Below are 25,686 nucleotides of genomic sequence, written 5' to 3'. Positions count from 1 at the left end.
AATTAAAGAGTCAGCACTGGAAAAATCAGCCTTCTGAGAAAGGTCAAATACAAGCAAACTCTGGAGTTCATTGGGTCCATATGTGTAAACTTCAGCTAATAAGGGATAGACCCAGGGCAGCACTTACTTACTTACCTTGCAGAACTGAGCTAGTTTCAGAATGAAAGGCTGGAACTGTCCTTAGGGATGCCTGTGGTCTGAGCAGTAGGTTTGAATGTGTTGAATGAAAAAAAGACCCATGTCCTGACTCTTGGTTGCATTTCCATTCCACTTTATCCCTTCCCTCTTAACAGGAAGAAAGAAGGTTGGGAAGGAAAATGTGCCATTTGGCATTAATTCTGACAACTCACATTTAGACATTCTTATCTGGGACCATGCTGGGTTTAATAATCTCCAACTACATGCCTATAAAAGCTTAATTTTGCTATGAGGATGCATGCCTTGCAGCCTTTAATTTAATAACCGGGAAGGGTTTCTTTATAAGTTGTACCACCTGCAGTAGTAACAGAAATCAAGACACTGCCTGTTATTTCTTGGGCTTGATTGACATTTCAGCCAACATGGAAAGATTCAAGCCACCTACTGCCTTTTTTTTTTTTAATTATTTTTACCTGTAATTTGTCAGAGCTTGCCATTAAAAGGAAGATCTGATGAGTGTACCTCTCTGAAGTGAGGAGCTTTTGCTTAGAGCAGCAGATGAAGAAATATTCTTCCTGCCACCGCACTGTAATAGTGGGTTAGTTAGTACGAACGAGTTGGTAGGAGAGGAGGTAAAATGACAAGAGAAATTATGGCCTAAAAGCAGGATCCTTAAAAGTTATCATCATTATATAGCAATCCCCTAATCCCACCCCCGTCAGCCAACAGAAATGCCAGGAGATCTGCAGCACATGTCAGCTGGCTAACCTGCCTGAAAGGTGTTATTGTTGCTGGTTCTGCTGCTTGGCTCAGAAATGTCTCTGCAGCTAAAGAGCTACAGGAAAAGAAGACAGAGCCCCATTAGTTAGGAGAATGCCAGAGGTGAAACTGCGGTGCCTCCCTGGTGCTAGTACATCATTAAGGGTCCCAGAGGAGTGTAGGAGGTGGAGATGCTTGAAGGTTAGATGGGCTGAGTTATTCCTTAACTCATGCCTTTTCATTGAAGAGCAGAGGAGGTACACGTGTTGTGTGTGGTTATGCAGTGTGACAGGAATGCTGAGAAGGGCTGGAAGCCTCCAGCTCCTGGTGGCAGGGTTTTTAGATTGCAAAGATGGAGGTCTCATTGTCGGAGAGGCCCTGGCAGCGTCCAGTTAGGCGGGGCATGGGACCAGGCCTGATGATGTCCAGTGCCATGGTGAGGGGGCTCAGGAGCTGTTATGAAACATGGAGGTGTTCAGGGCAGAGGGAGAAGCTCCACGACAAGGTTCTGCTTTGGAAAGAGAGGCAGGATAAGAAGAGTGTAGGGACTTTTAGATGTGTTTTCTTAAGGTTTTGATAAGTGAAGGGCTTGATTAGGTTTCATCTGTCCCTGGAGGGAGAAGGGACTTGAAATTGCTCAACAAATATCCCTACGTCAAAGGTTTTAAACCGTTGCACATCCATAATCCTACAAAGCGTGCCAAGACGCCGAAGGCCTTAATGAGATTCCTCATCAACATTGTCATCTCACCCCTGTGGAAAGGGGAACTAATGCCTACAACAAAGCATTCAAACCTGACTGCCTTCAGTGAGACTTCTCAATTTATCATTGGGGATATAAAATAACAATGGAGCATGTTTTTTCAGAGTTCTTTTGAACTGCTCTGAACTGCTTCATTAATGTTATGAGTCATCAGGTCATTGGCCTGTGTATTGGTATCCTGTTGGCATAAGGCCAGAAGATATTACCTTTCATGTTGAGCCTCCCGGATCTTCAACATCCAGTCCTTGAATGAGGCAGGGTTACTTGTCAACAGGTCACAGAGGGATTACAGATACACTGATTTGGTCTTATTTGTGCCTTGGTCCCTCAGATATTTGGTATTCTCCATGTATTTAACAGCCAGAGTAGTTAGCAGTTGGAATAAATTCTCAAGAGAAGTCCTCACAGTAAAGCTGGATGACTTTCTGAAAGATACGTATGAATCTATCCCCAGTTATTTCATGCAGTAAAGGTGTAAGGCGAGAGGTTGAAATTCTGTGATCTGCGATACACACAAGGTCAAAGTTGATAACTGTATTGAAAGCTGGGATTCTGTGAATGCCCTAGCATCATGCCTGAGAGTACCCTAAAAATAGTAATTCAGCTTTTTCTTTAAACAGGTGGGGTTTTTCATTACATCAGGACTATCTGCCCTAGATCTCTCAATTGATGTTGTGTTAATAGACATAGCTTCTGGAAAATCTTTGTCTCCACAAGCATAGCGTAGCCAAATCTATTGCTTTGCATTTAACCTGTGTGATTGCAGTTTGGACAATTGCCTAGATTGGCGAATCCAAGCTAGCTGATAGAGCCAGTCTCAAGCTTGTGCAGTCTCTCAGCCACAAAGATGCTGTGATGACCCCCCCATCTAAATTAAGGAAGGATTTAACTGATAGGGATCCCAGATGTTAGGTAAAGTGAAACCTAGAAGAGAACCTAAAACGTGAAAGAGAAGGTAAAACCTGTCATTGGAACAGCCAGGTCTTGAGTGCAGATCACTTCTAGTCTAGCTTGGTTTTCAGTTGACCCCACCTTCTCCTTCTGGAGGGCAGCAGTTTCCCTTTGCTTAGCACAGAAGGCAATGCTATGGAGGTGTTACGGAAGGCAACCTAGTGCCTTTACACCACTTAACCCTGGCACTGAAGATGGTTCCCCAGTTTTAACAGAAGTAAAATCAAGCTGCTGTTGTCTCCAAAACTAATGCTGACACTCCATCTTGGATGTGAAAATAACTGCTGAGACAGCCCTGCATTTATGTGCGGTTTTTTGCACATTCTGCGGAGAATCAGAATAACTAGAAACCCTTTAAATAGATTATTAATTAGCCTTCCCCTGGCAGATAACTCGGTAGGAAATCCATTAGTGGATGTCCGGGTGAACTCACTGCTTCTAGAGCAGCTTTATTGTTTTCTGCTTTCTCATTTTCGTTGCAGATCTGAAGCCCTGGGTGTCGAATTTCACCTATCCAGGTGTGCATGACTTTTCTCAGCTTGCACTGGATGCCAACAGGAACCAGCTCATTGTGGGAGCAAGGTAAAGATAATCTTTTAATTAGTCCAGGGTTGCTGCTCAAGCTCTTTCCCTTTAGGTTCTGGCTTCAGAGGAGAGTGTGTTTCCAGCTTATGTGGCCAGTGTCCCCCTCAAAAAGAAAGCTATAATTTATGAAGAGGGATTTAGATTCCTAGTATAATTGCAAAGAAGAGAAAATTACTAGAATTTAAAAAAAAAAAAAGATGCAATCAAAATGACTGGTTAATGAAGCAGAATGCTGGCATCTCCCTCGGTATCGTGAATGTTAGAAGAGTTATAGTCAATCACTTTGCACCATCCCTGTGCCAGCACAGTATTTGACTTTACGGTTTATTTGCCATGGCCAGACTTTCCCTCTGTACCAGGTTCATCTACGCACCTTTGCATAAGTCGTAGTGGCCATGTAAATGATTGCTTTCTTCTCTCTTAGAATTCACTCCACAACCTGTTTGCTTCATCTTGCTGATATAGCCAGATCCTCACTTTGGTGAGGATGCATTTTGGTGCAACTCTGTTGTTCTGGCCCATTGTATATAATTAACATATATTTTCCTTTATTTTTAAACATTATTTTTATTTAGGATGCCATAAGGGGAGGGTGGAAACGCACAAGATAAGCATAGGCAAGCTCTAACAAATTTAGAGCTGCATTTGTCACAGGGAAAAGAACTATGGTTCAGTGAAGTAATATACGTCAGGAATGGTTGAATCATGAGCCCCAACAGCAACTGTTTTTTATTGCATAATAAACAGATAAGACAACCCAAAAAGAAAAGACTAAGCATGGTCTAACAAATCAGTTTAAGTATAACATTTAGAATCAGATTAACATTGTGGTAGCAGTCTCTACTATTAATGAAAATGGAGGAAGAGACTGCTTTCTTCCCAGATTATTCAGCATTAGAGGACAGGGAGGTGAGGAGCAGAGCTGGAAGAACTCATGATATGAACAAGAGAAAAGAGCAAGATGTGTAGCAGAGGGAGAGTTTTTTGTTCCACAGAGACAAGTGAAGTGTGATTTAATACACATTTTCTGTGTGTATTTGTGCAGTAAATAATAACACTTACCTTCCTGTAGCTGTTCAAATTGCCAGAGGCCCCCCTGCTTTTCAAACAGAAACATTTTACTTTTCAAGCCACGGCTTAACCTGTGCTGGAATCTTTAACCAGCAATTATTAATATTTATTACTTCAGAACGGCATTGCTTTGGGGATGGCCATGAACAGTGCCTTCTGCCAGGCATTGCACAAACACAGGCATGTCGCTCTGAGGAATTTATGGTCTACATAATTTGGCTGCACGGCAGGTTTCCCCCCGCGCAGACACTGCTAACGCTGACACGCTTCACCCCTGCTCAAACCCCAGCGACACATCCTGGAGGGAGTGTCTGTCTCTGCAAGAGTTTGTATGAGTGTGGTGAGACACGAGGCTTCAATATCATTATAAACAGGGGAATGACAGCAAATTTGGCTTCCCACTGGAGGTACAATATATTGCAGTGTATTGCCTCATAAGGAAGCAGTAACAAGTCTTTATAGAATTTGCTTGGAAAAATCAGTTTTCACAAAGCACTACCCACCTGACTGGGAGACTGAAAGTTTCGATGGTGCCACACGGCTCTGCTGAGCAATTCTTGATAGAGTTAATGGAGATGTAATTTCCCAGGGTGTTTTTTTTGGGTCGGATACAGGCTTAGTGTGGGGAAAGCGGGGAGTGCTGAGCCCTTTCCATCTTCACCATCTCATTCCCTGTGCGAGGTGACAGGGAGAGGTGCATGAATATGGGGGTGTGGATGGGGTTCTTGGTGCTGCACAGCGCTGGGCCTGCTGAGCTCCTGGAGCTGTGCCAGAGAAATGGGAACGGGAAGTAAAGCTTTTTCTGTTCCCTCCTTCCTTGATAAATCCACACCTTGTTCTGGACTATTTTTAGGGGTGATTTTTTGAGTCATTAGTTGCTCGTGCACCATCTGCTTGAATTTGCAAATGAAACAATACCTCAAAGAGATAGGAGCTGTCTCTATCCATCTCTACAGGGTGTAATTTATGAAACCTAAATTTAAATGTTAACCATGTTTAAATGTGCTACTGTAGATCATATTAGTAGTAATGCCAGCTATTCTGGGGTCGTGGAAGGAGTTTGGGATCAGGGTGGAGTTTATAAGTACTCCCACTTCTCAATTTCCTGGTTAACATAATTCTCTTAGATGATAGCGTTATAAATTATTTCAGACTAGTTCTTTCTGTCTCTATTTAAAAGCAGTATGACCTCACCGCAGCATCTCTTTGGCTTAGTTCATCCTGTGTTTCAAAGCTTCACAGAAAATGCTTCCTAGAAGAAAAGAAGATCCTGGGGCTCACAAGGGTTTTTTGGTTTCAGGAATTGGACACAGCGTGACTGAAACTGTAAGAGGTATTGAGGGCATGCCATGCAGACAGGGAGCTGGAATAACACGAGCCTCAGATTTTTAAGCTTTATCCTTATCTGAGAGCCCTCCCCGAATGACTGGTACTGTCTGAGTGCAAACCAGAGGAGTTTGATAACTCCACTGCACCAAACACCTGCCAAGTCAAAATCCCAGAAACAAAAGAATTAGTTTCAAAAGCCCACCATGGTTTCTAAGCAACGTATTTACTTGTCACATCATTTGTAAAATCCAAACACTTGCAAGTAAGAATATGAATAGTTTAGAATATTGTAAATCTCACACTACCCGTATTATGAGCCACATTTCATTAAGTATAAAACCGCACATTTCAAAAATTCATAACCTTCATTTTGACTCATAGTTTGCATGTTTTGTCTTGCTTTAAATGTAGTGTTAGTATTTTAATGTACTGTTTTCCTTCTGTGAATGAGTGATTGTTTTGAAATATTTGCTGCTTTTTTAAGCTCTTGAGTGCATGTGATTACTATTTGAGCTTTATTTTAATGGGAGGAAAAACAATTTTCTAGACCTCATTATTACTGAGAAAAAACTTGAAAATATGATCTGAACAGCTCAAAAAACAAGAGACATAAATCCCCCCATGCATTAAAAAACTGATGATTTTGGGAACTTGAATCCTGCTTTTTCTGTGCTAGCTATCAGTAATGCCATTTTTGTCCAATTGTCCTGCTTTTTCGCAAAACACTTTCTTCTTTTCATCAAGAATAAGCCTTGAATTTTTCAGACCGGAGAAACCTTCCAAGTCAAAGCCAATAAAGGAGCTGAAATGGAAACTGATTGCAGCCTTGACTATGTAGAAACTTCCATCCCTCTCTAATAGCATGATCTGGAATGCTTATTGTCTTTACTTTCAATCTCTTTCCCATTATTAGATTTAAAATTTAACAGCATTCCTATTGAGCAGTTTGCTTTTATTAACTGAGGGTCTATTTGCTCTACCTAAACATCTGAAATCAAAGAGTAATGGTGAGGAAATGGGTGGCAGTTTCTCACAGATTAGTGTCACATAATGAGCTATCGTTTTGAATTATAGGCACAAGTTGTACCTATACCGCCACGGCAGAAGAGCCACAGAGGAGATAATTCTGGTACCAGAACAAAGGCTAGGAGACTGGGACACTGCTCTTTTGTCAGTAGTACAGCTGGTGAATGGACTGGGAAGAACAGCTTGAATGAGCTGCTGTATAACAAATGGTTTAACAAAGGATATAAGCTGAATTTCCTAACTCGATGGGCAAGCAAAAGAGACCTGTGTTAAAAAGTGGTGACTTAAAAGATGCAACTGTTTGAATTGATGGTATCTGCTTGCTGTAGCTCAAGGTCAGATCTAGATGCTGTCAGAAACCATGGAGAGAGCAGCAGCCTGCCTGACAGCCAGACAGCCTCAGATTCTTTGCCTATGCCAGTGTGCCCGTGCTGCGATGGGGATGCCGGAGGTGATGGTGGTGGGGCAAGAGGAAGCCTCCATCCCCATTCCTGCAGGATGTCCCAGCTCAACTCTCCAAGGTTCTTCCTTTGCCCTTTCCCCTCCCTCCTTCCCTTCCCCATCCGTAGCAGACACATGCTGGCCTTCTCCCATCCCTGCAGCAGTGATTTCACCTGCATGTTGGAGAAGCAGTGCTCTGCTCTCTCACCTGTGCTGTAGGCAGGGTGCCTAATCCCCAGGGAGGGTGAGTTTTGTGGAGGAAGTACAGTGTGTAGCTGTGACATCCCGCCTTCTCGAGGAGACGTACTCCTTGAGACTATATCATTACTGGCTGAGCAGAGACAGGAGCCAGTAAAGAAATGATGATATGAAAGACCCTGCTTGGAGTCAAGCCAAAAAGCACGCTTCAGAAGAGCTCCCTGATGAGGAGAACATAAAAGATTTAAAGGAGGATGGTTGAGACACCGTGTGACAATCTGGCACGACAGCAAGCTGAAGGGAAACAGCTTGGACAACAGGAGGATGATACTCAAACAAATGGCTGCACAGAGAGTGACTGGGAAGCCCTAAGGGAAACATTTGACTTTTCCCAGAAGGAAACTCTGGGGGTGTCAGCTCAGGGCAGTAGCCTGCTGGGACTGCGGATGTGAGAGGCATGGCTACAAGGGTTGGCCATTTGCAGTGAGTGGAGGTGTTACTGTAGAAAACCAGACAGAAAGCATCATGACCAGAAGTCCTCATAGTTTTGCCTGCCGAGGGCACTGTCAGCTCCATCAGGAGGTGGGAAAGGATCGTCTCTCGTGGCTGTCACATGGGAACTGCAGCTCAGGAGCCCTTGTCACAAATAGTCATTACCAAGAAGAGCCTGGAGGTAGAGGGTAGTGAGCAAAGGCTGCATCGACAGACTCAAAACTGGCAAGTAAAGTGCATGTCATTCTGGACTGCCAGACTTCTCTGCAATAAATGTAAACCTACTAAGCTGCTGGTGATGCAAGTCTGGATGCTTTGATGGGGGTGATTTTCATACTTGATTTTGGACATGAGGAAAAATTTCTTTACTGAAAGAGTGGTTAAACATTGGAACAGGCTGCCCAGGGAAGTGGTGGAGTCACCATCCCTGGAAGTATTTAAAAGACGTGTAGATGAGGTGCTTAAGGACATGGTTTAGTGGGCATGGTGGTGTTGGGTTGACAGTTGGACTCGATGATCTTGGAGGTCTTTTCCAACCTTAATGATTCTATGATTCGAGAGCTGAACTGAATGTGCCTGTTAATACCAAGTAGGTAGGTGCAAGGGAGGAGATATGGTTAGTTTGGGGAGCAGGGAAGGTGCTATATAAACTTACAAAGGTTTTTTTAGGGGGAGCACAGCAGCCTGGGCGCAACCCTTCCTGGTTATTATTGCTCCTGGCTGTATAAGCATTAAAACAACTCTGGATCATGCAGGCTTAGGAGCTGAAGACTGAATGGAGTGACTGATGTCCCAAAAGAGTTGCTTCAAGTTGCAGCTTGCAGAAATGTGGCAAATTGTAAATATACACTAGGACCCTCAACCAGCAGGTTTGGCACCCGGAGTTTATTGAAAGTCTCCAGTGTATGATAGATTAGTCTGTCAGACACCAGATTTCATGCAGATTTCTGGCTGAACATAGACTCTTCCCTGCCTGCTTGGCAGAAAGCTCCAGAGCGCTGCAGTAAAACTCTCAAAACCTGTGCTGCTTGGAAAACATCACTCTTACCCTTGGGCACCTTCAATCCTGTCCAGATTTGGACTGCCACTGAACCCTGAGGAGAATAAGTCTCTGCAGATTATGTTGCCTGGGCAAAAAGCATTTTGCAAACCAGGAAATTCAGTGGCAGAAGTCGGGTCAGAGTTGATCCACAGATTTAGAGTATCAGTGTTGGGTCTAAACTCTGTCAAGAATACTTTCTGTTGCCAAACGACCAGGGCCCCTCACCAAGATTTATCCTCCCAGGGCTTCTGTGAGGCAGGAAAGCACTAATAATTTCACACTATAGATGGGAATCCAAGGCCCAGAAGGATTAAGAGCAAGCCTGCCCTGTGAAAAGGCTGTGATGCTGAGACATGTGAGTTTATAGTATATCTGAAAGGTAGTGCAGCGCTGCACCTAACACAGCTACTCCTGCAGCGAGACTACGCTTTCTGAAGGTACCTGTCAAAGTCTGCACAACCTCAGAGGTCTCTGCACTTGGCTAATGTGGACATAGCCAAAGCTCTTCTATGGACTCACAGAAAACCTGTGGCAGAGGTGGGATTTGGACCCTTTACTGTTGTATTTCCACCTGGTAGTTTAATCCCTTGCTCTCAGCCTTGCATCGCCAAAGAAAACGTAAGTCTTCAAAATGCTCATGAAAGTCTGTGAGTCCCATACACTTACACTGGGACAGTGGGGCTTCAGCATAGCTGAAAAAGTCAGATCTCATATAGCATGGAGAGACTAACATGCAAACAAGTCAACATTGGCCACAACCACATGGGCATAGCCAAAGGTTAAATAGTCCACAGGCTTGTCCTGTTATCAGCCAGGAATGACATGCCATTCGTCCCTGACTACAGGATTTGACTCAATACTTTTCTGAGACAAAATGACTGAGCTGAGTTACTGCCATTTCTGATGGCTCACAGTAGTATTGCACTGTCTTACGCCAGCTTTACCCCCTACTAAGTCACGTTTGGCTGAGAAATTACCTTGCCAGTTGAGGTATTAATGAGGATGTGAGCAAGCAAAGAACATGATAATGTTTTTGATTATATCCAGATCGCAGGAGGGTAGCTGAAAGCGCTGCTGCAGAGAAACCTGGAAAAACAAATACCATCCTTTCTCACTGTGATTTTTCCTATCAGACAAAAGAATGCCCTAATTAAAGTTGCATCCTTGTATCGGGGGCTGGAGGGGGGCAGATAACATGGTGATGTGAGAAAAAAAGGGAGAACCAGTCTCTGAAATTAACAGAAACTTTCAAAGGACCACTGATGTTTTTTAAATAAGCTGCCTGACCTGCATGGTAAAGAATATGGTGAGGTGAGAAACCTGTGATTAGACATTGCAGCTAGTTAAATCCATAACTAGGGGTGCACAGTTTCTTTGCACGGGGAACAAAAGCGTGATTTAAAGTGTGGGTTTAAACCTCTCTGGCTGAGCCTGGGATAGTTCAGAAGGAGATCTTCCTCTCTGATACTGTGCCAGGTGAAGTCAGCTCAGCTCTTGTATAAGCGTGGAGCGGTGAAGCCCCACGGGGGTGTCTGGTTCTTACCTATAGAGTTTGCTTTCCTCTGCTGGTCTGCAAGGAGTCTGAATTTGTCATACCCCAAATCTGTGCTGTCCCTAACTTATACCCCTTGGGGAGGAGGGGAAGAGGTGCAGACAGGAAAGGATGGAAGGAGAATTTTTGTAATTACAGGATTCTGGGAACTTTGGAGCCTGGCCCAAATTTTGTTCAAAATGTAATTTTTCTTTTTCTTAGTTAAAATTTGTGCATTTGCTCGAGCACAGAATGTGAATTTTACTTAACTCAGAATAAATAAATCAAATAAAATGCTATGCTGCAGCACTGTCAGGTTGCTGGGCCAGACCAATGCACAGAAGCCACAGCTGTAGGAAAGCGAAGAGACAGCTTTGCCCCAGATGTTGTACGTGGAGAAGAGCGTGAGGCAATGACAGTCTCTGGTCTGTCACGCTTGTTGGCAGAGAAAACAGTTGGTCCTTCAAATGGCCTGCAAGGCAGTACCATCTACCTCTCTGCAAATGAACTCACTGGCGTGGTAGTCTGTGCAGTTTTGCCCATCATCAGAGGAACCAGGCTATCAGCTGACTCATGGCCAGTGCCTGCGCAGCCAGTGCTGTGTGAAAGGCAATCTTGGTGCAGCGCAGGCTGATAGGAAGCATCCTTACACAGCGAATTGCAGGCCTGACTGGAAAAATATCTCATATTCCAGATAAAATGAAAATTGGTGATACCCTATCACAAAAGCAGCTACCCATGAGAGGCTCACTTGCTTTAGTAACACACTGAGGATAATTAAGTTTGAAGATTGTATTTCAGAGAGTGGGGTGTGAGCAAACAGAAGGTCAGGATATTTTTGCAAAAGCCTTGGAGACTTGGACCTCATGTGTTTTACAGCATCACAGGATGGGGCTGCAGAGCAGTTTCCTTTTCCTGAAAATACTCTTTCTTGCTCTGGTTAAGTTGGTGATATGTCAGTTTTATATGGCAGGGCTCACCATAGTGACTTGCATATCACTTTATATCCAGATGTTTAGGTGCTAAACCTACTGTTCTGTGCCACTGCAAAGGTATAAAAACCACAGCAAGGAGAAGGGATTGGTTGGCAGTAACTTAAGCTCACCAGCCAACTCCATCGGTATTTGCATACAAGTCATGTTGAACTCATCCAGAGTTTGAGGAAAGCCTGACAGAACTGAGCATGTTTATCAGCCTAAGTAGGCAGGTGGGGGGGCTGCCAAGGAATATTTGAACGATAATCAGTGCATCAGAAGAAGAGGAATTTTACAGTTTGGCTTATGAAAGCACAACTAAAAGTGATGGGCAAATAGGAGATCAAAGGTCCCTGTGTGGCTAGGGGCCATATCAAGGTGCTGTAAGTGCTCTGTGACTCTGCCAACTGGATGAGAGGGGGAGAGAAGAGCTGTCAGTTGCATGTCAAGAGAGACTTGAGGTGGCATGTGGGATAGTACGTGATGGTCTGAGAGATGGACTCACTCTTCCAGGAAAATAGGAACAAACCCACACACGAGTTTTGAAAATTTGGCTCAGTTTCCATCTCTGAGGTTTTGAAGAAACTCATCTAGTGAAATGGAGGGAAATGTAACAAAAAAATATGGAAATTGGCCCATATTTTATAAATATATTCAAACGATATTACAAAAAAAATCCCATTGCCAGTTCTCTGAAGTGTGTACATACGGCTACCCTCTAGAAAACAGCTGGTTCAAGGTGTCTCAGGAGCATGGCAAACACTGTCACCCCCAAGGAGGTGGGATCACATTGGAGCGAGGCTGTTCCTTTCCTGCCTTGGGGAAAGAGAAGGGCCAGAGACACCAGAGTCAGCTTGCTGCTCCCCTTGTGAGCCGACAGAAGAGGGGACACGGCTGTTGGTCCAAGGGCCAATTCCCTTCCTGTTTCTCCCTCCCACGGTAGCAGCCATCTGTCTAGATTTCTGAATATTGGTATAGTCCAAGGGTGCCACTGCTATGCTGTTGTCCCGCACGCTCTGCAGCTATAAGCATCTGCCTCTTTTGACTCTTCCTAGAGCTGGCCCTGAGTATACGGCATAGAGCCTGAGCAGATCTGTGCCATGTGCCTTGTGCCGTTAAAGCTGATGGTAGTTCTCCTCCATTGACTGGAACATAGAGGATTTGATTTTCATCCTTGTTTCCACTGAGAAGTACTTAACTGGGCCTCAGTGGCAACCCAGAAACAGCAGCTGGAACCCTGCCTTAATTTGGAAGCTGCTTAATCAGAATGATATGCTGCTTGCATAAGGAGCCTCTTCTAAGAGGATGCTCCTCTAGCTCTGGCTGGATTTATCACTGAGAAACGTTGCTTTGGGAAAAGCAATTGCTCATACAGCAACTGCATCGTATTACTGTATGCCATTTAGTATGGCTCTCTGTTGAACATCTATTGATTTTTAAGGAAGAATGATGTACCGGACAAGTTTTTCTTCAATAGAAACAAAATTACTGGTGAATATGGATCCAGCTTGTAAGGGAGATGCTGGCTCTCCACCTTTTCTCCAGCATGTGTATGCCAGGCCCTTCAAATGAATCTCTGGAGTAACATTTGCAAACGGATCGTCACATCACACTCTGGAGCAGGCATGTAATTAACTCCTTCTGAGAGCAAAGGCCAGAATCATTCTTCAGGAGCTGGGTTTCTAGGGGTGGTTGGCTAGCTCAGAAATGTGGATAACCATCTGAGAAGTTCAGCCACAGCTGGACCTGCGTAGAGGCACTGTGCATTAATCTAGCATGAGATTTGGTAGCCAAGAGCCCTGGGGTCTGATCTCGATTCCATCACTGACTTGCTGTGTGCTTTGGAGAAGGCCATTTAACCTTTCTCTGGCTCATTTTCTCCATTAGTATAAGGGGGGAATGATACTAACCAGCTCCCAGGGAGTCGTGAAGCATGACTAAGCTGTGTTTGTCATGTACTGTGGAAGTACAAAGTATATCTAAGGCCTCCAGGAGCAAAGATAGGAAGAGCTGACAGGATTTGCTGGCTCCTAGCCCGAGGCTCAGCCCCAGCATGTGGCTTCCAGGAGTGCCAGAAGGGAGCATTAGGTTTGTCACATGCATAATTCTGTGTCTTGTTTCGTATCGCCCAAAGGACCCTGTTCTGTTAATTATTTTTCTTATTATCTACGCTGTGACAGTTGTGAGTCCCTCTTGCAGACCTGGCTCGTGATTGCAGCACAATCCCTGCAAGGGAGGGGATTGTGGAATGGGAGGTGCTGATCTCTTCTCCCTGGGATCCAGCAACAGGACGCGTGGGAATGGTTCAGAGCTGCGCCAGGGGAGGTTTAGACTGGACATTAGGAAGCATTTCTTTACCGAGAGGGTGGTCAAACACTGGAACAGGCTTCCTAGAGAGATGGTCGATGCCCCAAGCCCGTCAGTGTTTAAGAGGCGTTTGGACAATGCCCTTAACAACATGCTTTAACTTTTGGTCAGCTCTGAAGTGGTCACGCAGTTGGACTAGATGATCGTTGCAGATCCTTCCAACTGAAATATTCTGTTCTATTCTATTCTATTCTATTCTACAAGTGCAGGGAACACCTTCCCAGAGCACCATGAGCTTACTTGAGTTTCTAGTATCTCACCTGGGCTGTGTTAGATGCCTGTTTCAGTGCAATAATAGCCCCCAAAAGGGAGAGCGACTTCACTCAGTTCTCTTCAGCGTTCCCTAAATGTATTTTTTTTTGCATGATCAAACATTATTATCAGCTTCTGTTGGCTTTGTTTCTACTTGCAGGGTAATTGTCTGCATACAAAGAGAGGGGTCTTGAGATAGCCTGCCCTGTAACAAGGGAGGGGTGAGCTTCTCATGTCTACTATAAGGTGCAGGCAAGTAGCAACATGCAAGCAGGTGTACATGTCTTGTAGTGATACAGACCAGTTGAGATAAGGCAGCATATTGTTGGTCTTTGTATGCATGTCAAAGTCCTGAGAGCTTCTAGTGGTGGTCAGCATTAGGGATCTCATGGCTCCCGATTTGCTAGCAGCGGTGGTTCTGAAGCACAGAGAGGTTATCATCTTATCTGCTTGGTGTGTGTGGAGGGGGACAGAGTTGGGAGATGTGAACAAACCTTGCTCATTTAAATAGAAAAAAGAATCTGAAGCTAGAGTAGCCTTTCATTTACACCTGTTCACTCCATCGACTGCAGGGATGTTCCTCCTGACCTACCACAGCAGAACTGAAAAGCCTCTTTTAATTAGAAAGAAGCACCTTTTAATCAGCGAGCACAGTGCTGACAGATGTAGTGCCTGAAAAGAGGCACTAAAAAAGAGGCCTGAATGAGTGTCTGAAGCATGTTGCAACCCTTATAATTTCAGAACTCCTGAGAGGAAGGGTCTCTGCTATTATTCAAGCACTCTTGTTATGTGGCTTCCCATTGGAAAGGCTTAATTTGTCTTGTAGCTCTGTTGCTCAGTGGCGTCGTAGATGAAGTACTTTGCCTTCACTGTAAGTTGTTTCAAGGCCAGGCAATGTGTGAACAAGTGCATGGGCATCATGTTACAAAGTTCATCCAAGGTGCACTTGGCTGTATGAAATAAACACTTAATAAGCAGCTTTGACTTGGGAATGTCATGGCAAGCAGATTTAAGTGGATATATTCTTCCATCTTTTCTTGAAACACATCTCAGCTGCTCTCCTGCTGTTCTGGTACGTATGCTTTGTGGTACCAGGCACAGTGAGCACTTAATCATTTTACAAGGCAGCCAAATACAAATTACAAAGCCAATTAACAAATACTTTCATCTACAGGATTTATACTGCAGCTTGGCTTGTTCATACGCAGGCTAGCATAGAGGGCCGAGTTCGGGAGAGTAATTCGACATCTACCCAATTTCCATGAATGTAAATGGCACTTCAGCACAGGTTTACATGCTGTGCCCCAACTTTGGGGGCAAGTTATTCTCTGAACCAGGGCATAGACTAATGGACCAGGAGATCAGCTCCTGGTTGTGCTGCAGATGTGCTCTGTGATGTTGGCTAAGTTGCTCAATCTGTACTTCAAATTTAAATGAGAACAATGTCTCTTTTTCACTCTGCTGTATATATTTACATGGCAAATTCTTCAAGACTAGGTTGTATGGAGCAGGAGGGTCTTTACAGCAGCTGACTTCATGTATCTGAGCTGGGGGATAATATCCCCCTGCAATCAGAAGTGACAAAGAGAGGATCCACCCTCAGGTTGTTTAAATAGGCATCTGCTGTCAATCAGTCTCCCGAGGAACCACCATCAACCCACTCTGTGTCTTGATGCAACAAAACCACAGTCTTGGCTGAGACTTCAGGGTATTACTGTTTAACGTGGGCGTTTTCAGAAATGCACTGATGTTCATGAATAATAAGGTTAGTAGTAATAATAATTAGCAGTTTGAGGCACCTTTTAATGTGTATAATACCATTTGTCCCAGAGTACTTAGAGGAGTGTAGTTGCTTGCTCTGGAGATGAAGGCTGAAATGCAGCCAACTCTGGGATGAAACAAAGCTTGTGTTTTAATACCATGGAGTGAAGTTTCATGACCTTTTAGGACAGAAAGTGAGTAAGAAGGTTGTCTATCCCTCCAAGTTTGTGCACCAGCTTTTTATACAGGAGAAGGAGGTTATTAGAATAGCTGGTTGCACCAGGCAATCGCTCTTCTGGCCTAGTCCAGATGGGTTTAATTTAAGAGAGAAAGGAATTAGCCAACGTTCACTTACAAGACAGAATGGGAGAAAAAAAAAAAAGACCAAGAAGGCACCTCATCCATTCATGCAGAGATCTCAGTGTTCTCATATATTTCTTAATCCTACTCTTTCAGCTGCTTTAAATTATAGTTCAGCAAGGTATTAAACAGACATAACTTCAAACACAAGAAGAAAAAGGACACAAATGGGGCAATTCTAGGTACAATAAACCATGCCAGTCATTCAGAGACCTTGCTCATTCTTGGACTGAAATTGCAGTTAAAATGCAATTCATAAAAATGGCACTGTCTTATTCAGCAGATCTTTCCCCTTGGCTTTTTACTCCTGGTATAGCTTTACAGAACAAGTATGGTTAAAAGAGCATGTTATTAACTAAGGATTAGTCAGTTCTAGCTGGGCAGGTCAACTGGAGTCTGGAGGTGTCTCTGATAGCCTGGTCTGCCTGCCGGTGTTCGTATCACTGCTGATGAGATGTGAGAAGGATCAAACAAACAAAAAGAAACTGCCAGTGGCTGTGCAGACACCAGGCGAGGCAAGCTGATAAAAACTGTAGGGAAACTCTCCGTTCTGTAAGAAAGCCACAAGGTCAGACTTAGAGAGCTGAGGTTAGTATGAAGCCTTTGGAAGATCATTGTGCTATTCACATTAGTACTACGTTCCTGCCTGGTTTAGGTGTCAGCCACCTGAGTGATCTCACCACTAATGCCTTGTCCAGGTGCTACACAGCAGTCACTGAGAGGACAGAGATTGGCTTTATTTAAATGGACACTATTCCTGTCTGTATCTGTTTTGGCTGAGTGCAACAAAAATTGTGTCCTTTAGATACGTCTCTTCCATTAAAGATACTTTGGTTGAATTTGCTCTGCAGTGCTATCAAGGAAAAAACCCTAATATTAAAATTTATTACTCAGTCAAACTGTCTAGCTTTTTACAAGACTAAAACAAGGAGCTGAAATCTGCATTATAAGGCTTCCAAAATCAATGCATTTAAATAGCATGCTTAACAACAGGATAACAAGTTCAAGTCCCTAGTTATGAGAATTTCTCCTTAGGGTGTTGTAAGATTGGAGGCCAGTGACATGCTTAACTTATCCAGGAGAAGGCTTATTCCATGGTATCTTATGTCCTGGAATTGCATTAATATTTTGGTGAGAGTAGCATGTGCTTTTCTAAGGGAGCTAAGTGTCAGATCAGTCACTGGATGAGAATTTACCTGCATTTTGAAATTTTAGCTGTATGTAAGCTTAGTGCCTCTGGTCTGCTGCATGCACCTGCAGGACGTAATATTTAAGTCTGTAGCTGATGCTAAAGAGTTAATAACAAATTACTTGGGAAAGTATGCAGTCCTTTGAGACAGAATAGGGTTTCAGACTGTACAAAAGAACTGCTGGATCTCCAGTGATAGGACTTAGGAGAGAAGATGGAGATTTTGTGTGTGTGTGTGTACTTCTCTGCGTGCTTACGGGAGGTATAATAATTACCGATATATTTTGTTCAAATGTTGCTAATGGGTCTCATTCTTCTCTGGGTAACCAGTCTCAGTATAGAATAGGATGGTGCAAATGAGACCAAATCAGAGCTACATTGGCTGAAGATCTGGTATTAGGAGTTTGACTTCCCGAGTTCTCCATCATCTTTGTTCCCATTCTTCTTTATTGACAGTCAGCAGCAGTTGAGACCTTCTGATTTATGTATAGAACTGGGACAAAGTATACAGGCAACTCCATGATTATGACTTAGGTGATATACAAGTGAGAGATAACAGAAGAAGGAAAAATTGCTCAAGCCTTGTAGTGGTCATTGTGACCCAATATGAATTTCTCGTATGTTGAAGTCTGAATAACTTTCTTTGCTTGGGCAGAGTGTGCTGCTGACTATGGACCCTAAACAAGGCTCTTCGGAAGAGTCCTTATGACTTTTTCATCACTATAGGAGCTTTCCACTGACTTCTCTGACTTCACTGACCTAAGACCGGAACTTGCTTTTCTACTAGGTAGGGGAATGTCTGTATACTGGCACTTCTAGAGCGGATGAAGGTATATCATCAAAGCTGCGCTTACTGCTGTTTAAATAGAGCCACCTCCAAAAACATAGTTCACCTGGTATAATATAATTGTGTCTTCTCTGGGAGATTGTGGTGACAGGGATGTTGGAAAAGGATCACAGCTCTTCAGACCCCCTGACAGATGGGATGCAAAAATATGAAGTTAGATGTGGCCAAAACCCTCAAGCACACAATCAAGTCCGTATGGCTTAATATGTCAGCTGATTCCTGGTAACGGCATTGTCTTAGCAAGCAAAAATGTGAGATAAATCCTGTTAACTAAGCTTCATCCATAGATGTTTATGCAAATGTGTGTTCCCTCCTATTTGTGATGGGACAGGGACATGCAGAAGGAGGGTTATAGGAGCTCAGCTTATGTGTGGTATCTCATGCTACAGTGACTTCTGTCAGGAATTCCCTCGCTTTGCCTGTGGAGATGTGATGACAGGAGGATTGGGAGTATCTGCAGCCACTGCCTTGATTTCCCTGCTGGTTTTCCGTGCAGAGAGATTCTGCTGAGAAGTATCTGTCCTCTTCTCTTCCTTTTCCACAAAGTCCTGAATGGGAGTGCCCACAAGGACACGCTTGGGGGGACCATACTACAGGAGTCAGCTTTGCTCCAGCTGGCTTCTGTCCAACCCCAGTTTTCTCAGAATGCAGAGAAAAACATGAGCACAGCCCATACAGGACTTCAACCAAAGTCCTTTGAGTGTTTGGAAACAGTCCCTGTGTTGTTGGGATTTCATTGTGATTCTTCATTATAAGTTCTGGAATATTTTACTCCAGACCTGCTCAGAACTTTGTTATGAGGTTCACTAAGACCCTGATGAGCAAGGAGCATATAACTATTTTTGCATTCTGCGGAGAGGAGTCCAAGAAAAGCTCATTGTCTATAGAAATGAATGACCAAAAACTATGACTTGCTTTTATAACTTTTCCCTTCCTTCTTTTGGTAGCCTAATGGTTTGTAATTTTTCTGCTTGTTTGTGCAGGAACTACCTCTTCAGACTTAGTCTACACAACGTTTCTCTTATTCAGGTATGTTCACTTTTCACTATCTTGTTTATTTGACTTGCTAATGAATGTTCTGTAATATTTGATGTACTTTTTCTGAAGGCTGTATAGTGTAAATTTGCCCAGAGTGATGGAGTAGGGAGAAGACAAAGTCAGAACCAGATGCTTACTCCCACTCCAAAGATAATGCTGGGGGAAGGGCTCTTCTACACTTGCCCATTTGGACAGCTGTCTCTGCTCTTGATTCTTGAGTGTTTAGGTGGTAACAGGATCTGCCAAAAATATGGTATCTTAAGGAACAAAACATGTAGTATGACTGATACAGGCTTAGACACAACAATCAATAGAAATCCTTGGCTTTCATTAGAGGACATGTCAGCAACATGTAGGAGAAGCTTTTACTATTCTTTTCCAACCTTATTTTTAGCCATTGTTGGCCTTTGTGAACATGGATTGCTGAGGAGCTGTGTTTTGCTGAATGCATTACTAAAACCAAGATTGGACTTGCAAGCATTCATGAGGCAAAATGGGTTGAAAAATGTATGTTACCCATGGCAGGATGGAGGGAAAGCAGCTAAAGTCTGAAAGGGCTTGCAAATATCCAGCAGTATTAGGACTTTTTTCCCACTGCACTGAATCTGGAATTGAAAGATGCAGCAAAAATTGTTAGTGAAAACCCCAACTGCTTATCTTTAAATAAATAAATGCCTATGCTCTGGGATATTTACCATCTTCTACAGTTGCTAGAGCACCAAAGATGTATTCAGCATTTTTCAGACAGACTAAAGGGCTTTCCTCCTGTACCTGACCAGGCAAAGAAGCCATTAGACTAATATTGCCTGCCATTCCCATGTGCACAAGCCTTTTGCTGTTAGTAGGAATTACAAGTATAGATGGAGAGAAGAAAAGATGTTTAATGGTTGTAAAATGCATTGAGTCTTCCTTTAAAAGGAAAACAAAGTCCGGAGTTACCAGTGACAACAATGAAGAATTAGAGAAGCTGATACTCCCATTTGGCAGGAGTTTCCCTTTGCAGAGCCATATTAGCATGGCTGGAAGGCTTCCAGCAAGCACACAGGAGAGGGAAGTCTCTGTAGTTATGCGAGGTATCATACCTTCTGCAATGCCTGTTATCACACTGCCTGACACAGCCTCTTGTGCTTGTCAGACGAGGGATCCCCTTCCACGAAACCCAATTGTGAATCTCCCTTATACACTTCTGAAGTCAGGCTTGGCTTGGGCCCTTTTCAGTGCAGCGAGTTTCCTTTCCTACACTGCAAAACATGGGAAGTCCCTTCTATGGCACTGGAGGATGCTGTGGGATCTCCGGTTAACATAATGAGCTTAGTTTGCTCCTGCTTTCTGGGTGTATCCGGTCACTTTGCCAAGACTTTTGCATGACAAAGAGAGCATGGAATTATGTTGACACACGTGTTGGGAATGATGGAAACGATTGTTTCTCGACCTAATGGTTGCCTAAGTAGCTGCTTGGCTTGTCTCCATAAAGCACATGATGGGACTTAGAGGCACCTCCTCCTACCTTCCCTTCGCCATGCATCATTTTAAAGATCAAATCAGAAAGTGAGACAAGAAATGCAAGAAATTTGCAGTTAGTTCTATGGGGGGTGAGAGTGCAGTTTAAGAAGTAATCGCAATGCTAATTTGGGTTGTTTTGTATCTCCTCTTTGCTTGTAAGTAAAATACAGTGTGGATCTTGTCAGGCCTGATTTGGGGATAGTTTTTCATCTTGAGATTGTGGTCTGATTTATTTCTGCTCATGGGACTTACTCTTCAGGTTGCCAGCGGTGCTAAATCTGCGTCAAGATGCAGGATTGTCTTGACAGATGTCTGCTCCCTTGCATTTGTACTTCCATGAGGTGAGGGCAAGAACATGAGGAGCACAGTCTACCGAGACAGCAGGATATGCTGGTTGTGGGGCAAAGCCCGGCAGTGTGAGCAATATACCTCTCTACAGCAAGATTAGGTGAAGTTTAAAGCTGTTTTTCACTGAGTGTTCTTGTGCAATCAGCTATATCCCTAGGCTGCACTGTCCCTGTGGGAAAAAGGCAAGGGCACATTTCAGCCCCACAGCTGTCATGGAAAGGAGAGGAGGCCAGGGTGTTCTGCGAAGGAGAGGACTCTTAATTGTCTTTTCAGCAAGGGTGGCAACAGCATCTCGCAGGAGCAATATCCCTGTGCCACCGCCTGCTAGCACAGCAAATTCAGTACTTTAGTCTCTCATTCTGTAATGGGTAGATTTACTAGCTCACTCTACCTAATGCATGTTTTCCTTGACAGTTATCTATTCTTTAACCAGAAAATGAATATTTTCTGCCATTGAGCCGGCCATAATGTTTTTCATCACAGCATTACTTTATTCATTGCTTTCCAATGGGAATAAATTCTTCTTTTTCTGGATTATAATCCCCTTTATGAATACTGTGTATCACAAACCCAGTGTTAACCATGTTGTTACACTCTGATTTTAGAAAGGTTTTAAGCTCCCAGACTTTAAAAGACTGTGCTTTTTCCTTCTACCTGTTGAATGACTGTGGATGCCTTTCATTTAAGCCCAATGCAAAATCAATTAAAATGAGCAAGAGTTCTCCATCAGCTTCAAGGATCATTTTGTGAAACCATCACTCCTGAAAATACATTTTAGGAGTCTTTAGTTCCAGACGCTAAAATTATGGTATTACTCCTGAATCTGTGTTGGACTGCCATTAGTATAAACTTAATTTTGTAATCTCCACAGCAAAGAGCACTCTGGAGTATCATGTAGCCACTCCACATTGTTGGGATAGGAAGTTACTGTCTTGGAATTGCAGTAGACTAAAAGACAAAATGTAGCATTATGTGGGCAAGTTACTGGATAAGAGCTGTGTAAAAAGATACCATTACTCTATAGAGAAGTTGAGATTTCAGGGGAGGGGAGGAAGAGAGGTAGGTTTTAGGATGTGTCAGCTGTTGGACCATATGATACTTTCATAAAGGGTTCATTTATTTTACTTCCTTAGCTCTTAGCTCTTTGTCTTGGATTCCTTCAGAACTAGATGTTTTGTCCCTGCTGCTCTATCATGCACCAAAGTTTGCTCCTGACTTTGAATTTTCTGTTGGTTCTGCTGAGGTTGTTTCTCCAAGACTGTAGCACTGAGATTTTATGTGAGAACTAGTGAGTGGAGTGGAGCAGAAACTGAGGCAAAACAAACTCGTTTCCTGCTTCGCAGAACAAAATGTCCCAACTTCTGTGAGATTCCCCCCCCTCTGTTTCTAAAATGTGTGTTCAGAAATTCCATTCGGGACCTGAGAAACCTTTCACCAAATGAGTTTTAGTTGCATGAGAAACTTTGGTGGTGGTTAATTTTTTTTTTTTTTTCCTGAATGTCAATATCCAGAATGACATTGGGGCCAAGGTATTTTGGGGATCACTTGTGATTTTTTCTGCCTGTCTTTCTTGCCAAAATTGAGGCACATTGTTAAAGAATTTCTGAAAATCAGCATCTTCAGATGCCCCAGCACCTGTTAATTTTGGAAACTTTAGCATGTGGCATTCAAATTCTTGCAGCAGTCAAGAAACATAATTTTAAAATGGTTACTGTTCTTAATCTTTTAGCATCTTTTTAAACAAAATCCCTGCAACATGTTTCATCTCCATCTTTAAACGGTCTTCTTGTATGCATTGTAAGCTCTAAATATTAGACATTTTATAGAACACATTTTAAAAATTATGTACACTTGGAGCATATGCTGTTTAATTTATGCATGGGCTTGAAACAAGGTTAGCTCCTAATCTGCAGCTTTCACAGTGAGGCCATAGAAAAGTCCATTTTATACTGGAGTTTGTAATTAATAGAGTAGGTGGAAGGGCCATTTTAAAAACATAAGCCTTTGAGCAAATTTTAAAAAATGCACAATGCTGATTAGGACTTCTTAGCAAGGAATGCTATTCTCTGGTGTGCGTTAAAAGCAGGCTACTTGGCAGGCATTTAATAAATCCCAGTGCAGTGCCTACCCTCTGTTCACCCTGATTTTACCTGAAACTTAGAGTTCTCAATAGAACTGAGTGGGAAATGATTTTTCCAATCTTTTTGAGATGCCAAGATATTTTGCATTGAGATAAAAACAAGACTTTTTGACATCTTTGTAAAATCTGAAAGAGAAGGAGATAGACACATGGTTACTTGGGATGCAAATATTCTGCGTCAAGTTATTTTCTGAAGCGTCGAGAGGATTTGAATGTGCATTTCTCTCATCTCAAGTGATTGACCTGGTTTGTTTGGGGCATCTTTTTTCCTTTCCTTCCTTTCCTTTATGTTTGTGACCAAAAATTTCCCTCTGGATCCAAGGTTCCCTTCTGGACCCTTGTCTGATAAGTTTAATAGAAACTGTTAGGATTTTGTAAAATGTTTTTATTTCAATTATTTTTTTAATGGAAGATCTCTCGTGAAAAAGTTTCTAACCAGCCCTGTGAAGTTTGTATGCTGACCAGTTTTGTTATATCATCTTGATTGTATTTAAAATACTTAAAGAGTATGTATGTATTTCCTTTCTTAAAAATCAACTGTATTTTAACAGAATATGGAAGAATAAATGGGTGTACCTATTGCAAAACTATTTGGAAGACATAAATTATTTAATCTGTTAAGAAAGACACAAAATTTTGAGATTAAAACATGCTTTAATTAACAACCTAATATTTTTTCCTGAGGACAAAAAAATTGAGTGAGGACTAAGTTCAGAGACAGAGTTGGTGTCTATTAGTTCCCCAGTACTCATAACCCTGAATTTGGTGGATTGCCTGTGGAGTTATGCACTGTCCAGGAGCACTTGGGCTGCCAGAATCTAGATCTCCAATTACAGATCTACAATTACCCCACTGCAAAACATGAAAATGCTACAAAACACACAACTTACTTCATTTGCTTTTTAAGTTTTGCTCCAAATTTGTAAATCGAGAGCACGTACATTCATGTGGGCACTTCAGAGAATGTTACCCAGTCAGTAGGGCATAACTTGATGAACTTCTCAATCCCACTGGAGGCGTAAGACTTAAACCCAAGCTTAAAGTTAGCAGTATGCTTAGGCAGCATCAGCTCTTAAGGCTTGATATGAAGCTTATCGAAATAATTTTTTTCTGTTGCTATCGTGGGGCTTTGGGATGGGTATTTTTTCAAACCCAAAATAGGGACAAAACATTTCCATATGGTCCCGTAGCAGATGAACTGCAGCTATGTATCCAGTGCATTTCTGGTAAGGGCAATTTTACTCCCATTTTTCTTCCCTTAATCTAAGAAGCAGAAACATCCCTGCTACAGAGATGAGGCTCTTAAACTGCACAGCTGCTCCTGAAGACACGCTTCCCTCCCTGCTAGTCTCTGGAGGGATCTTTAACTCTGTGGCATAATCACTGGTAAATCAACAGTACCTATCAACAAAATATAGTTAATAATAATAGAACTTGCCTATCAGTCCTCAATATGTCACATAGCAACAAATGGAACAGGTTTCATGTTTTGCACTTTGAATCAAACTGAGCATTAAATGCATTATTTTCTACTTATTTAGGGCTCAGTAGTGCCACGTTTATGTGTGCTGATGAGAAACATGCTCTGCAAGTGTATAAAAGTGTGAGGAGAGGTGGCAGAGTTTAACTTGGTTTTTCTCTGTATAGCTGAATAAAATATGATAAACAAAACCAACGGGGAGCAGTGAGTAATATAGTTTACAGCACAAATTGTCACTCAAGTAATCTTTCCTCGTGAAAATACTTCACTGGGAAATTTTAAGGATTCAGAATATGTTCACAAAACCCTGGCGCTCATCAGAAAACTTACAAATAATAGATAAATCTTACATCCCCAAGAGGTGCTGGGTAGGCACCAGATGGGGCTTGGAGGGCCCGAATTTGTACTGCTGGCTCTGCCTGCGGGCGCCTGAGGGAAAGTTAATCTGCCCAGTTTATCTGCCTGGTGTTTCCTTGTGTGTGAAATAGGGATACAGCACTCCTTTATAAAAAGTGCTGTGAGTTTTTGTCAATAGAAAGAGGTAAAAGTATGGTATTTCAGATTTACTTGCAGAAACATCCTTGAGCCAGAGCCGTTCCCATTTTCCAAAATATCCTTTCAAAAATCATGAGGAAGCCAGGCATTGGCATGACAGCGCAAATCCATGGGTGCTCAGAAGTTGGCCCAACTTTGCTGAGGATATTTATTTACTCAATCTATTTGGAGTGTCAGGATTATCACTCAGCTTAAAATCCAGTTTGGGAAGTAATTTTGGGAAAGAGTGAGAGTACTTTGTCTATCTTTATGTACCACTGAGCCGCCTGACAGGAACTCCATTTTGAAATGTTCAGGCATAAGCTTCACTTTCCAGAAGTCATTTTCTTAAAAGCAGTTTATTATTTGTTTCTTGCAGATTCCTAGATACTTCTTTGAATTATATGGCACATATTTCTAGATAAAACATTTATTTCTTTATTTTCAGGCCAATGCAGTTCCCTCATTTAAAAACATAATCAAAACCCTACTAGAGCAGATGCAGTCTTTAATATGTGGCTCATAGCTGAGTTATGATTGTCACATATTTTATCAGTACGCTACATT

At 42.7% G+C, this 25,686-nt stretch overlaps 1 protein-coding gene across 4 annotated transcripts in view; it reads left to right on the top strand.

Annotated features, from left to right (window-relative positions):
* The window catches only part of SEMA5B (semaphorin 5B), a 276,934-nt gene that overhangs the window by 152,128 nt on the left and 99,120 nt on the right, over positions 1 to 25,686 (top strand). For all 4 annotated transcript variants that reach the window (XM_076342971.1, XM_076342972.1, XM_076342974.1 and 1 more), the window contains exons 5-6: positions 3,094 to 3,193; positions 19,060 to 19,105. In XM_076342971.1, the coding sequence (XP_076199086.1) occupies positions 3,094 to 3,193; positions 19,060 to 19,105 (146 nt within the window). The remainder of the gene's footprint in view (positions 1 to 3,093; positions 3,194 to 19,059; positions 19,106 to 25,686) is intronic.

This window comes from Aptenodytes patagonicus, chromosome 6 (assembly GCF_965638725.1).
Source record: "Aptenodytes patagonicus chromosome 6, bAptPat1.pri.cur, whole genome shotgun sequence".
Lineage (NCBI taxonomy): Eukaryota > Metazoa > Chordata > Aves > Sphenisciformes > Spheniscidae > Aptenodytes > Aptenodytes patagonicus.
This window is presented reverse-complemented; position numbering and strand designations above follow the sequence as displayed.